This window comes from Apaloderma vittatum, unplaced genomic scaffold (genome assembly GCF_000703405.1).
Source record: "Apaloderma vittatum isolate BGI_N311 unplaced genomic scaffold, ASM70340v1 scaffold45040, whole genome shotgun sequence".
In the NCBI taxonomy this organism is placed as follows: Eukaryota; Metazoa; Chordata; class Aves; order Trogoniformes; family Trogonidae; genus Apaloderma; species Apaloderma vittatum.
The window spans coordinates 2,248-17,315 of record NW_009695908.1 but is presented as its reverse complement, the minus strand read 5'-3'; the positions used below and the strand labels follow the sequence as shown (position 1 = coordinate 17,315).

The following is a 15,068-nucleotide window of genomic DNA, read 5'->3' as shown; positions in this document are numbered from 1 at the left end:
CCCCTTCCAGCAGCGAGTTGGAAAGGTTTCCTTGGCGAAGGGGGCGTTAAGAACAAGAAGGGGTGCGGGTGGGGGGGCCGAGCGTGCTTCTGCTGAACTTGTCGGTCTGACTTGTGTTACGCGTCCTAGGCTGAAGGAGATACCAAGGGCGATAAGGCCAAAGTTAAGGATGAGGTAAGAAGTTCAATATTTTGAGAAAGTTGGGTTGTGAAGTGTTTTCAGTGGAAGATGAGGTTTAACTTTGGGAAAGTAAAGAGCTGGGCAAGACAGGAAGAGCTTGTCTTAATTGATTCTGACTTTTCAAACTGTTAACTGTCTTTAAACCCTGAAAAATCTTCTTGACTATCGTAAGTTATTACTGACTTAAATGGGATAGTCTCACATTTCTTGAGAACAGGGAAGAAAGTAACTAAAAGCCTATGCTTCTGGGATTTTACTGTTTTGAAACAAGAGTTAGTTTATGAGCTTTTGACAGTTCATACTCCATCCCGCTAACAGCAGTCGTTTTTGTTTTTAAACAGCCACAACGGAGATCGGCGAGGTTATCTGCTGTGAGTATTCTGTTGTTGAGCGGAGATGTCACAACACTCGGTAGTTTTAGGCTGGAGCATGAGGTACTGCATCTGTGTGAGAGCTGTGGGTGTTCTGGAGAGACGCACTGTTCAATTGAAGGAGAGTTCCTGGCTTAACGAACTGGCCCGTTGCGTGGTGCGATGGGAGTGGTAGAATAATTGCCAAATCAAGTAAGTGCTTTAGTTTCAAAAGTGTTGATTTGTTTTCCCAAAACAAAACTATTTGGGTTGAGCGTTTTGAAAAAGTAGTCTCTTAAAATAGTTCGATTAACACAGGTTTTTCTTCTTGGTTAACAGAAGCCTGCTCCTCCGAAGCCAGAGCCTAAACCCAAAAAGGCAGCTCCAAAGGTGAGTCGTGTCAGCATTGTTACCGAGAGGTAAACGGGTGGTGAGGTTTAGATTTGCCCAGTAATAACTAAGAAAACTGTGGACAGCAGCGTATGTAGTGATGAAATTGAGCTGCGTCATCGCTTCTGTAATGTTGCACCAAAGCCATATGAATTTTACAAGATTTGCTTAAAAAAACCTTGACGTGAAGACTCTTCGCCGTTGCTGGCAGTCTCTTAAACATGCAAACATTTGTGTGCTGCCTTCTTTTTGGGCCGACATCCAACGTTGGTTCTTACTATTCTAGTTTTTTAATTCTTGTGGCTCAATGACGGGATGTTGGTAGTTGTAATGGTGTGCCTCATCTTCCATTTGCAGAAGAGCGAGAAGTTGCCCAAGGGAAAGAAGGGGAAAGGTGATGCTGGCAAGGAGGGAAACAACCCTGCAGAAAACGGAGATGCCAAAACAGACCAGGTACAGCAGTGGGTCTGACACTTGGCTTAACATCAGAGAGTTATTTTTTCCCATATCAAATGTAGACGAGTCTAGGCTTGCACTAAGGAAGAGGAATTATCGCTTGATTATTTTGACCTGTGGCTTATGATACTCAGAACATGTCTACAAATCAGGTGTTTCTTGGCTGGTAAAGAGGTGTCTGTCAGCCAGTTGGAGTTGAAAGTTACAGTTCTGCTTTGTTCTGAAAGTGTGTGAAGTTTGCGTGTAATAAAGCAACTTCACGTTGTCTTTAGCGGTGCTTCAAATATTTGTTTAAAATTACGGTGGTGCAGCCCAAAGGAGATTTTGTCCTATTTGGAGAACTGCTACTCAAGAGTTCCAAGTTGTTGTTAAGTGCGTGGTGTGTATTGACCGGTTCCCCTTTTGTCTTCTAGGCACAGAAAGCCGAAGGTGCTGGTGATGCCAAGTAAAAATGTGTGAATTTTTGATAACTGTGTACTTCTGGTGACTGTACAGTTTGAAATACTATTTTTTATCAAGTTTTATAACAATGCAGAATTTTGGTTTACTTTTTTTTAAGCTATGTTGTTAGCACACAGACCGCTTCGTTGTTGTGTTGGGGGGGAGGGGGGGCGGTGGGGACAAATGTCACTTACTCTATTTCTTGGTACCTAAATTTTAATGAGAAAAGTTTTCCCGGTGCCCCAGTTTTTGGAAGAGAAGGGCCCTTCCTGAACTGCAGAGGAAAGGATTCCTTCGTGCCGCACACCAGTTCAGTTCTGTGAAGTGCATCCAAGCGAACATCGAGTTTCCCAAGGTGCCTTTTGCCGACTTCAAAACTGCCGTTCGTAATGCCCTCTCCATTTCCTTCCGCCTCCTCCCGGTTTTCCTAGAGCCTGTCACTCCGTAATACGGCAAAACCGGCATTTTGGGACTTAGCACTCTGAATGCGTTGTCGGGCGATCTGGACTTTGGGTGTCCAATTTGTGGGATATCATGGCTGTCAAAGGAGCTGCACTTCATCTTTTATATTGTGGATCTTCAGATTAAGAAACATTCGTTGGGATATTTTTTTTTTTTTCCCCTCCTCTAAAAGTCAGGGTAGGTTTGTGAAGAGTTGTTAAACAACATGCTAAATGTGAAAAGTGTCCACCCTCACTCTAAACTTTTCCATCTGCAAGTATGAAATGAAGATCTTCGGTTTTAGAGCAACTTTTACGTTTCGGTAATCCATGAAGGGAGGGGGAGTTCGACGGTTGTTGTAAAATGTTGCAGATTGTAGCCCATGTCCTGCCTAAATTACCATGATTGTTTATGAAAAGTAACTTTAATAAAGCTGGATACGGTTTGGCTTGGACTGTTCTTAATGCCTTTCTAATTTCTTGGGTTTATTTCATCTCTGAGGTGGTTAATGTCAGAAGAATACTTGCTGTGCGCAATTATGCATTTGGGCAGCGTTTTGCTAATCTTAATTTGGATAATTAATTCAGCCTTAATTCATAAATGAAAAGTGAGGTTCCCTTAAGCTAGATGGCTTTGGGATGTTTTGAAGTTCTTGGCTTACTAGGAGGCCAACACGGGGTGCGTACGTGATTTCTTTGTTAATCTAAAAAGCTCTACAATACACAAGGGAGGACAGAACACACCAACCTTGCAGTTGCTGCAGAGAAAAGTAAATTTTGGTAAGCTTTTCTTGGTAGTGAAACCAGAACTGGCTCTGTAATACAAACTGATTATGTGTTCAGTTTTTGCACGTAAACTGGAATATCGTTGCTTTTGCTAATCAAATACAGACTTCGCTGTGGTAGTGACAAAGCAGGAAACGAGATTTGTTGATTAAAAAGGCACCGTTTTTATAGTTGCTGTTACACTACAGAGCAGAGCCAAACCACCTAACGTGTGAAATGTCTCCTTCGGTCAAGGGTTTAGAAGGAAAAGGCTGTTGGGGGCCGTGGTGTCGCTCTGGTTGGCTCTGCTGTGGGAAGGGAGAGGGCTGACGGCACCTTTGAGCCTGGATTTCCCAACGCCTCCGAATTCCCAAGTCACAGAGAGGTGTGCCTGGCAACGCAGTTGCAACCTGGATGATGCCGTAAGCGCGCTCTGGGCGGCGAAATCGGCGTTTCACCGATAATGTAATTACCATTATGTTAAAATAATTAATTAAGTGGTTTAAATTGCAATAGCCTACCTTGCTCTTGTGGAGCTTTATGTTGTCTCTACAAAGAGAAGGAGCAGCTCCACGTGAACCACGTGTTGGATGGGTTGCTCGCTGGCTTGCTCTGGTGTTCTCTGCGAATATCTTTGTGCCTCTTCACCCCCTAGTCATTAAAGTGCTGCTAATAAAGCGTAATTGCAGGGTTGCTTCAACTTACTAACTTGCTTTTCAATGCTTCGAAGTCTAAACTGCGCCTTGGTGTCCACAGGACGTTTTCTCCAGCTGAGTGACAAAATGTGGCAACTGCCACCTGAGTTTCTCTGTGGTTACTCAGCCGTGCTCTCCTACTGCTGACCAGTCATCTTACCAAAGCTCGTGACATCTCGGATGTACCAACTTGACTGCCTTGGTCTTTGCCTCACACATTCATAGTGACACCATAAATATGCTTTGGAAAGTGTTGGTGCTTTTGCTTCAGAGCTCTTGTGTTTTCCTTTATCCTGGTCTGGAATCTCCTCGCTGATCAGAACATCCCCTCTCCTCCATCTGTGTAAAAGGTGCAAGAGAAGTTTTTACCCCTCTACGCAGTGCCTAGGTGACGGATCTGTCTTCTCTACATCCCAAGTGACATATATTTGTTGCTGCAAGGTTGGACTTGATGATCCCAAGGGTCTTTTCCATCCTGAATTGTTCTATGATTTGTGATTTTGAACCTCTCGCTGCATCTGTCTCCCACCGGTCCTTCTCTTGTGCTGGAGTTACTGGCTTATTGGGCTTGACTTGACACGCAGGGCTCATCTATTTCTCCTTAAGCAAATAGAGGGTAAGGGATTCTAAAGACAGTAAATCCAACTAATTAGTTCTGTAAATTAAAAGCTAAAGAGATGCAATGCTGCGCTGCAATTCCTGCGTGTTTAGTGGTTGGAGTAGCCACAAATCTGCATCTCCAGCTGCCAGAACGCCTTAAGCTAAAAATAAGTTTTTCTGTTAAATCATAATCATTTTGCATGGAGAATTGCCTCGGTATCATCTGGGAATGTGATTTATGCTGCCGGGCAAATGAAAAAGCTGGCCTGTCGGGTGGGCTTTGCACTGGTGTGTGTGTTTTATCCTATTTGTTTGAGCTCACAAAAAGTGGAGGCCACCAGTGTTTGATGGAAACAAAGCTAACGTGAAAAACTACCCAGTGATCTCTGGGAGGGTACTGGTGCTGTGCCGTCACGTGCAATTATTTTACAAGTTAAAAGACGGAGAACATCCTGTATTAAATCAAGCTGGGGATTTGAGCATTAAAGAACCCCACACCTGAGAATGCACAACAACTGGTTGCAAGTGGTGATTAGGAAAGACCATGGATTGCCCTAATTTTAGATAAAAATACAAGCAGTGGATGTAGAGACAAATAGTAGTGACAGAGCTGGGTCGCGTTCCTGGGCTTTCCTCAAGTATCCTATCTAGGAATTTGTCTCTGTCGTGGAAGACAACATCCTGATTTTTGCCCAGTGTTCTGCAATACCTTGAGGACCAGCAACAATATTTTGGAAGGGTAAGCAAGCCGGGATGCCGGTGTAATGTTTGGACAGCTGAATCGCTTCCTTTTGGGTGGTTACAGTGTGTCTGGAAAGGTGTGCCAGGCTGTTGGGCAGTGCTGCCTACATTGGATGTGTCCCGTACTTAAAATAAAACATGAATACTTTTTTCCTTTCTGCTAGTCTTTCTGCTAATTACCCCATTTCTGAACACTCACTGTTGACCTAGATGATTGTTTGTCTTGTTTTGCTGTCCAGTACCTTTCCCATCTTCATTTTGTCCGTTCTCTTGCAGAAAAACTTGACGCGCACAGGAGATGTAAAGTGAACCAGAAGGCTGATGCAATATGCTCGAAGTTGCAGCTGCTTGTATGCGAAGGGAAGCAACCGCATCCAGGATCGAGAAAGTCACCGCTGGCAATAGACGGGCTATTGAGTAGGTTCAGGGTTCCTTGTCAGGGCTTGAAGCAGTTGTGTACCAGCATGGTTTAAATCCATGTAAAATTAGTGGCTACACCACTACATTGCTTCTCAGTTTATTAATTTCAGCACAAATTGTCTGGGAAGTAGACCCGAACTGCTGTTATTATTTGTTTGCCCCTCGATAGGTAAGATTGCAAAGAGGGGCTGAGTTCTTAACGGCGCTGAAACCTTTGGCAGGCTTCCAGCAGAGCCGGTGGGTGGTTCTTATTTTCCTAATGCTTCGGATTTTTGCAGAGGTGGTCTTAAAAGCATTTAGATTACTGAAAAGTGACAGAGCAAGGTCTCTGGAATCCCCAAAAGCAGTGTCCAAAGTGACAGGTAAAACTGAGTAGAAGTTAATGTGAGCTATTTGCAGGCCAGTGGATCACTTACTGTAATTCTACAGAACCACCTTTACCCCAGCTCTGGTTTTACTTTCAAGTGAAAATGGATTGAGCTAAAAAGACTTGAGAACAAGTGAACTGGATGGTGTTGGGGGGATTCCCCCAGAAACTGCTCCCCTGCTCCTACCAGTGCAACGCCCTTGGATTAACAGCTCTGAGTTTCAGGGTCATTTCCTACTGCAGCAGTTTTCGTCTTGCCTTCAGAGCTCAATTATATTTGGGAAAAGTGACGGTACTACTCCTCCCATCCACCAAGCCCTGCCATGAGTGGGTACAAGAAGGAACTAGAAAGGAAAATGGACTAAATTTCAGTGAGCACACTGAGTTGCAGGATCATTTGTGTCAGGAGAATCACCTAGCTTGATGGCACAGGGATTTCATTGTCCCTAAATCATCCCAGATGTGGTAATACCATACCCAGGGACTAATATTGCTGACTATAACTTCTGAGAAATGGGTCCTTATCCTGCAGTTGGTAGCAATGAAATGGAGCTGTAGTTAAACTCGCAATTTACAATGTGAGCCCATCCTCATTTACAAGGGATGGGAAGGAGGTGGCACAGGGGGAGCTGGTTCTGAATAAGGTTTGATTGAGACTAATGAGGAGGAACTACCAACTAATAGCAGGCTTTAATAAGTTGGCATTAGGAAGGCTTCTGATGTAAAAGGCTGGTTTGTTTTTTTTTTCCCCCCTAACTATTTTGACAGTAATTTTGTTTTTTAACCATCACCTTGCAAAGGGAATTTTAAGGGTGCCAGAAAATCTGTGGTGTGGCAGAAGAAACAGCAGCAGAAAACATCAGGGAAAACTTCCTAAATGTGAGGTCTGTTAAAATGCATTAAAGCCTCCAAACAAGAACATTTCCTTCCTTTAAGTGCATAAAACCAGCCAGGAGAAAGTACTAAGAGAGTGCAGAAGGAACGGTCTGACGGTGGCTGCAGATGAGCCAGGTGTGTAACATCTGGTCGCTCCACCTTCCAAAGTACCTGAAGCACTTCGCGTTTTGTTACTGGGTGCTTAAACTCCAAACTTTCTAGGTTTCCCCTTCTGAACAGATTTGGTAGTGAATTTCCTTTTATCTGCCTCAATTTTCCCACTGAGTTTACTTTTGGATTTTTAACAAATTTCCCTTTGGGGCAACAGCTCTCCCCTGCTCTCAAGCTCTTGTGCAGAACTGAGTGTATATGGCAATCATGAAGCAAGAGAGGAGTTACTATTAGGTTACTGTTAATCTAGTTACACTAGATTGCTATTTTAGCATTGCCCAGACACATATTGTTTGCCTTTATTCTAATAAAGTGGTATCTCAATGCTTATTGTTGATGGAAATGTTATCTCAGCATAAGAACTGAATGTACATATATTAGGGGTTCTGCCTCTAGCCTGAGGATTGATTGTAAACTCAAGCAATTAAATTATTTTTTTCTCATCATTTCCTTCTTACTGGAGATAATACCAGAGATTGTTACTATGTTGTGGGTGTTCAGTGAATAGGTTTTGCTGGATTGCAGCCTGGTTCGAGAAGCCCAGGTTTCCCTGCCATAGCAGGAACGAATTAGCTTCCGTGTTGGCAAGCCCCGCGGAAATCGAGGAAGGAAAATTCCATTGATACTGAATTAATTTCTCTTGCAAAAAAAATACCCACGGATTCAAAAATAAGCTGGGTCTGAGGCGCGTTGGCAGAGACAGGCTGGGTTTGGCAGCCTCATGGTACCTCCTTGCCACAGCCCGGTGGACTCGGGGATTTGTGTAGTGCTGTTTATCTCATTAACGCTTTGATTAACGCTCTGTTCCTTCCCTTCACCACACGGTGGTACCAGGAAACACAAAATCGGTGCTTGGAAACCAACAAATGGCAGCCAGCGTCCAAATGTTAGCAAACTTAAGAGACTGGTGCCTGGTTTGTCACAATCTGATGTGTCTTATTTTAGAAAGCAGGAGGAGCGTTCCTTCAGCAACCTCCATGGCCCTGCTCTTCTGCCACCTTCAGAGGGTTACCATGAGACAAACTGTGTGAGGGAGCAATGTAAGTCCCTTCTGCACCTCTGTAATGTATGTTCAATTACAGTATGCAAGTGCTTTCCAGTTTTTGTTGTGTTTTTGCTTGAAATACAGAGTGCTTAATTAATCATCTGTGTACAGGCATTGCTGACATCTCACAGGACTTAGGCTGACATCTCTTTGAACTTAGGCTTCCCAAATTCTATTCTAAGAATCTCTGCGCCATTCCTTTTCTTCCTCAGGCAGTTATTGCAGCTGCTGTGGCACATGTCCTGAAAGTTTAAGCCTAAACTAGAGCTGCCACTATCCTTCTCATCTGTCCTCAAGTGGGGAAGGGATACTTCATCCTAAACCCAGATTTAAATAGATGTCATATTAACTTGGTCACTTTTAGGCTTGTTGGTATGATCTGCTTAGATCAGAACCTTCAGCTCGAAGTTACAGAATAAATTGTATTGGACACTTACCTCCTTCTAACACATACTTTCTGTGTTTACCTTTACCAAGGAGCAGTGTGTAAAGTTGGAAAGGAAGCGGCTGCTTCCCCGAGCTGGTGAGATTGCATGTGAAGCACTTGACACCCTCATGATACTTCCTTGAAGTGGATGTAAAATGGAAAGATGAGCTCCTGGTAAGCCAAACCCAGTCCTTTTCTTCAGTTCTGAGCACCTGCTTGATGCTTTTATTGGATGAAGTGGGCAAAGCACCACCCAGAATCATCAGGAAAAGGCAGAGGACAGAGATTTCCAGTCATAAGGATAAATGCTGTGGCAAACGTTGAAATCAAATGTTTCCAGGATATCTGAGCATGTACTGTACTGTAATTTTATTCATGTGTCTCCATTAACAGGCCCTGTCACCATGCCCTGCTAGTTCCTAGATAACAAACCCACAGTGATTACCCAGTGATTAGGAAAACGAGCAGACCAGCACTCTCATCCGTTCACATGGGAACGCTTTGGGAGGTTGAGTTTATTGATTAACTCAGTAAATAACCAATTTCTATCAGCAAGGCAAGGATGAGCCAGCCTTAAGCTGGTCTTAGGGTTTGTATTTGGGGAGGAAAACAATAGGCCAGCTCGGCCCAGAACTGGGGATACTGGTAGACCTTTTCCTCCTGTCATTGCTGGAGCTGATCAAGCTGGCAGCCCCAGCACCGCACTGCTTAGACCAAAGTGTACTGGCCCCAGCTAGGTTTTATTTTGTAAAGTGCCTGGCTTGCACACATGAGTAAACAGATTGTTTAAGATAAAATGCCCCAATGTTATCCCAAGGTCCTTCTTGTGCCGTGTGCTTGGCCCTGGGCTCATGCATTCGCTCAGCCTTTGTGCATTGGAGCGGTGAGAAGTGCAATGATTTATTTTTTAGAAATCAAAGATGTTGGGTTCCTGCCTGGTATGAAGAAGCAGGGTCTGAGCAAGTATCTCATTAAACAACCAGAGGAAGGTGAAGGCAGAACTGTGCCTTCTCTGCACTTGTGTGCAGCTAACCCAGCAGCCTCTCTCGTGCAGGGCTGGCTTATGTAAGTCTGTGTGCAATACCGGGCTTTCCTCGCAAGAGGGATTCTTCCAGTGTCACCACTTCACCCACACTTGGGTTCCACAGATTTTTTGCGTTTCAGACACAGTCCCCATTTTACACTGGGAGGCAAATAACTTCATTTTCCATGTGACTGGTGCTGACAACTGCAGGACTGTACAAGGTAACTAACTAACGCTCTAGGTATGCTGGTTGACCCTCTTCTTGATCCAGACTGGTTTGCTTTCTGACATAACCCTTCCACTCAACTGAAAAATTGATTTCTAAGGCCATAATGATTATATTTAAACCCATTTGTTTCTGTCTGTTTAGTGATGATACTTAAACCCATCCATTTCTGCCTGTACCTTCCTCTTCCAAAACACTTCTGGCAGTAGGCAAGCTTGTGCCCAGAGTGAGCTGATGATCTTGCAGAAGGGACATTTGTCCGTTGGTAACTGACTCCCATATTAATTTCCAAGGAGCTGGCAAACAGCTGCCAAAAAACTGTTTTCCATCTCTGTTGATCGATATTACCTTTCAACAAGTATATGGTGTTACTGAGTGTTAACAGCTAATAGCACTGTGTTTCCTGTACTATTTTAAGGACTGTAGCATACCACAGAGTCCTTATATTTGAGAGGAGACTTTTGAGTTAAATAACATTACATCAGGTGTTATTTATTATCTATGTCTAACACACTGACCCTCTTTCCACCGTATTTTATGCTGGGCTGCTGCCACAGGACATTTATCTCCAACATTATGTCAGTGGCTTCTTAGGTTGAGGGAGAAAATGATTCTGTGCAGACTGTAAATGTGAAAATAAGACAGCAGGTCTGGCCAGGGCTTTCTGAAACCAGATTGTGAGCAAATATCTGGTTTCCTGCAGAAAAAGGGTGAATGAAAGGAGTTATTGCCTACCATGCAAGTCTCAGCTTCCAGAGTTGGAACCTTTTAAAATGCTCAGTGCCTCTCGCAAAACCTTACTTGATATAAACCAGCAGGCACTGAAGCTTTTATCTATCCATTGGGTGACAAAATACCTGTTGCATCAAGTTTTTGCTTTGGAAATTACTGTTGCTCAGTGGCTGGAGACACGTGTGTGAGCAAGGCGGGAGGTCCCACCACCTGCCCCACTGATGGAAGAGATATGTCCCTCAAGCACTCTGGGTGCTGGAGACTTTTGTGTGCATTGAGTAGTCATTGATTATTTTAATATTTTTTTAATATGCTTATTTTATGAATTCTTGAATATGAATGCTGAAATGCATTTCTCTGTAAAAAAATATTTAGTCTCCGGTGGTAAAGCTTTATCGTCTGAGCAACACTACCCTTCCCCCTTTAGAGTGAGAGAAGAAAGACACAGCCACGGCGTAACAAAGAGATGGCTTTCGGTCACACAGGTGCCCACAAAGTTTCACGGAAGAAAGAGAAAAGTAAGCTTCTTGCATTTGATTTTAGAAATTATCTTTTCTGAGCAATTCTGGGGTATGACAATGAAACGAGAGCGGCACACAAGAATGAGGCAGGCGGATTTTTAGCCCGCTAGTGGAAAACTCTTTGAGCTGAACTTTGAATGCCTATATGGGCACTAGAGAATAATTCTGAAAGAGGATTTTCTAGTTACAGATCAAGTGGTTCCTCCCTCATCGGCAGAGGTGTAAGTACTCCAGGTAAACTCCCAGATAAATGCACCAAGCCGCTCCTCAGAGAACCAGAAAAGGCCCAGCTGGACAGTCCTTATGTTGCTAATAGAAACCACAAATGCCTCTTTTGGAAAGAAGAATGTCTAAAGAGCAGTCTCCGAGCTCCCTTCCTTTACTCATCATGAAGTTGAGAGGAGGAAAAGAGCCATTTAAATAGTCAAGCAGCAAAGTACTGGCCTGGTATGCTTTTTATGGTGTGCTGTGAGATGTGCAGTACTGGAAACTGCAGAATCTGGGATTTTGTTGTAATGCTGATGAGAGGCGGGTGGATTTTCTTTTGCCAGGTAATCAGCTTTCTGACATCCCCGTACCTGTTGTGCCTTTTATTCACTCCCCAATAAGGAAACCATTGAGCAGCGTGGAGATATATCTGCTACCTGACCATGCAAGCCAGCTGAGTCATATCTGTGCTGCTGCGCTGCCTTAAGCAGTTTCTAAAATACACAGAACAAGTGTTATTAGAAGTTGGAGATCTGCATCTCTCTCCCTGAATGGCGAAGGCACGTCTTTCCCCCACCTCTCTAAAAAAAAATCATGCTTGTATTATGTCTTCCTATGTAATACAATTGGTCATTAGGCCAAAGTATTCCCAGTCAGGATAATTTCTCATATTTTTGAAATTTATTTCTCTCGTTATTTTTAGGATGTGGCTTTTCAAGGCCGGATGTGTGCAACAGTCTCTGTTTTGTGAAACTGAGAAGTAAAATGCTGCCAGTCATGAGTTTATCAGCCTTAAACAAATCAGAAAGTTTGTTTTTTTCCCCGAACAAAAAACTTTGACTGATGATGGCATCCCAAACTGTGGAATGGGGTAATTAGGAACGGGTATTTGTGTGTGCCCTCTATTAAGCAGGATGAGACTTGTTCGGTTACATGATGTAGCCTTGAGATGGTGAACACTGGAATGACATTTTCCTCTCGCCGGAGCTTGGTTTCTGTTGAAATGTGCTTTTGTTTTCCCCTACCCTGTCTGGAGAAAGTGGGACCTGTGTGCTCTGTAAGTAGCGAAAAACTGAGCACATCCATTTGTATCCACTTAAAAGCCCCAACACTTGTTTACAAGTTCTTAAATCTAGAAGAACCATAAAACCCGACTACTTAGCACTGTTGTTTACTCAGCTTTCTCCCTGGCTAGGGGACAGTGAAAACAAGCCTGGCAGTTTCACTTCTGTTTAGTTTCTAATAGTTTTCTCTTTCATGTTATCACTCCCTCACATAGCACTACACTGAAATAAACTACAAACGTATCTCTATGCTAATCAAAACCAAAATTTGGTGGATAACTTGCTCTAAATAACTTACCACCTAGTCTGCAAACCTGCTTTAAAAATTAAATTTAAATTTAAATTTAAATATTAAATTGTTTGTATTTTATACAGGGTTTTCTAAGACCCTTTTTCAGGTGTCGTTTTAGCTATACTTGACCTCTCGTTTTCCCTTTGAAACAGGGAGCTGAAGTCAGCGGAGCCTGCGGAGTTCTGCCCGGGTGTGTATGTGCCAAGGCAACAGCGAGCGTGTGCAGCTGGCGGAGTCCAAGTCCGTAGCAGCTTGTCGCGAATCCAAAAGACTGAAGGAGAGCAAAGGCTGAATGAGCTGTGAAAACAGCTCTTCTGAGGTCCTGGGAAATAGCTGAAGGTTAGGACGGAGCCAGGTGCAGTCGGGCAGAGCTTTATTGGACTTGAGTAGTTCAAATACTGAAAAAGCAAATCGCCTCCCACTCTCCCCTCAGAAGATGTTAAGAGATGTCTAGGTTTGAAGCAGGTGTGTTTTTTTTTCGTTTGGATGTCAAGGGTTTTGTCCTGCATAGGAGCAGGAGCAGACCCACCACTCATTTCTTGGTATCCAGGAAAGGGAAGGTAACTGATACGGGAGACTGGCAGCGATTGTATCCATGACAACCAGCAGATATGGCCTCGCTGCCTTGGCGACTTACTCCCCATCGCCTTCCCTGCCTTCCCAGGGCACAGCCTGGCTCCGATGTGTCCCTCTCCTCCAGGCACCTCTTGGCTGCAGTTCAGTGTTCCCTAGAGATAGGTGTAAAATTCACAAATTGTTTCCTGGAGCCAGCGGCTTAATCGTTTTTGCTAGCCAAACTCTTCCCTGGCTTGAGCTGTTTGTGCTTCAGCTGGGGGCTCCCTGGGAGATGTTTTGGAAGATTTGGTTTGTGGAGGGACAGCGTGGTTTGCAGAGTGGGTTTAGCAGACAGAGAGTTTGCAGAACCAGCAGGCAAAGTGCATTATGTTCTGCAGAAGAAAGGCTCTCAGATACTCTAGACTCCTTCAAAAATGCAAGTGAGCTGAGCAAAATAGTGTGATGCTCACCTTTGTGGGTAGTAGCAGCAGAGGTTAAAGGTGTTTGCTCTATGAACAAGCCTTCGGCCCGCACAAACCCCCATCAGGGGAGCGAGAGCTGTCTGGGCTCTGCTCCCCCAGGAGCTCTTCATCCCGCTGCCTGCTGTGGTGTAGTTTCTGCATTCCAACCACTGCCTGGGCCTGCCTTGGAAAACGCTGGCATTTGAGGCAGCTGCAATCGCACGCGGTGCTAAGGAACGGAAAGAAATCTGTCGGAAAAGCAAAAAACAATTCTGCTGTTAAACGCGGCCAAAGCTTCTCGTGTCCAGGGCCCCTGCTTTAAATCTGCAATGTGATGTTTGTACCACGCTACGGCAAAATGTGTCTCTGGGATCAAAACAAGGTGATCCATCATCTCTTCTTTCGTCGTGGCGAAACAAAGCAGAAGAGGCAAGGAAATGAGATCGCAGATTGGGAGCTGGGGATCAGGAGACAGGATGGGGAGTTCAAGATCTTCCCTGACAACCTATTGAAAACATGACTCAGTGTCCCTCTTGGTACAGCAGGGATACCAATCAGCTATGGAACTGATTAGTCAATCTTAAAAATACGAAGGGGGTTACTGCGGGCTCTAATTGTACGACTGTCTTAGCATAAACACAAAGCAGATTACACAAGTCCATAAATTGTAGGAGGCATTTTGGACTCAGCCTTGTGAGTTCTCGTGCCTGCAAGCTTTTTGCATTTCCTTATATGTGTAAAAGCAGCGTAGCATGAAGCAGGCAGTTAACGAGAGATGCTCCCTGGCTTCGGGAAAAAGAAAGGACGCAGTGAGCCGTGGGAGCACTGGGTGACCCTATGGTTGGGTGGGGAACCACTTGGGCACTTTTTGGAATAATAATGAGAATAACGAGTGATCTGGTGATGTGGATAAGGACCAGTCTCGGTACGTCTGCTTTGGAAGTGCTTCTTCGGGGATAACCAGCTTAACGGATATTGTCAGCCTCTCCGAAAAGGAAAACGTTACACACCAAAAGGCAGCCAGCTGCAGAGGCAAAAATATCTACAATTGTATTTGGGGAGGATTTGCTGTTTTTAAAACCAAACTAAAACCGCAGTGGTTTGAATTTTCAGCGAATGGGATGCTGACAATAGAGCCAGCCAGCTAATCTGGAGTCGCTGTTAACCAGAGCGGCCGCTCTCCCCAGCCTGCAACTGCCTCAGAAAAATGCCAGTATGTGTTTTAATCACTGTATTTAGCCACAACGCTCACCCAAACAGCAGGCTCTGCAGCTTCAGGGTAAGAGCTGCTTTTTATAGCTGTTCTTTGACTAGGAAATAAACCCTGGGGGAGGCCACTACTTCATTTCCCTTACCCAGACATCCTGCCCTGGACTTACTAGCAATCTCACGTGGCACATTTCACGTTCAACTACGATTCAGCATTATCTGGTGCAGGAATCGAGGGAAGGTCAGTCTGATAACAGCTTCTGCCAGCAGAGAGATGGCTTTTTTTTTGAGTCCTGGTGCTGAGGATTGGGAGACCTTAGCTTCTCTGCCTGGCATCACTGCTGAATTGCCACGGTATTACCTATGCTTTTTGAGGATACTCAAAATGAGGTAGAGGTGCCTCGGCAAAGTCC

General features: G+C 44.3%; 1 protein-coding gene across 1 annotated transcript; it reads left to right on the top strand.

The window, feature by feature from the left end:
• Positions 1-129: 129 nt before the first annotated feature.
• HMGN2 (high mobility group nucleosomal binding domain 2) lies at positions 130-2,341 on the top strand (the record flags this gene model as incomplete). The annotated part of the gene is made up of 5 exons (XM_009872705.1): positions 130-174; positions 522-551; positions 870-920; positions 1,278-1,373; positions 1,790-2,341. Coding segments are annotated over 5 exons (258 nt in total), but the record flags the coding sequence as incomplete, so codon positions are not given.
• Between the last annotated feature and the right edge of the window lie 12,727 nt (positions 2,342-15,068).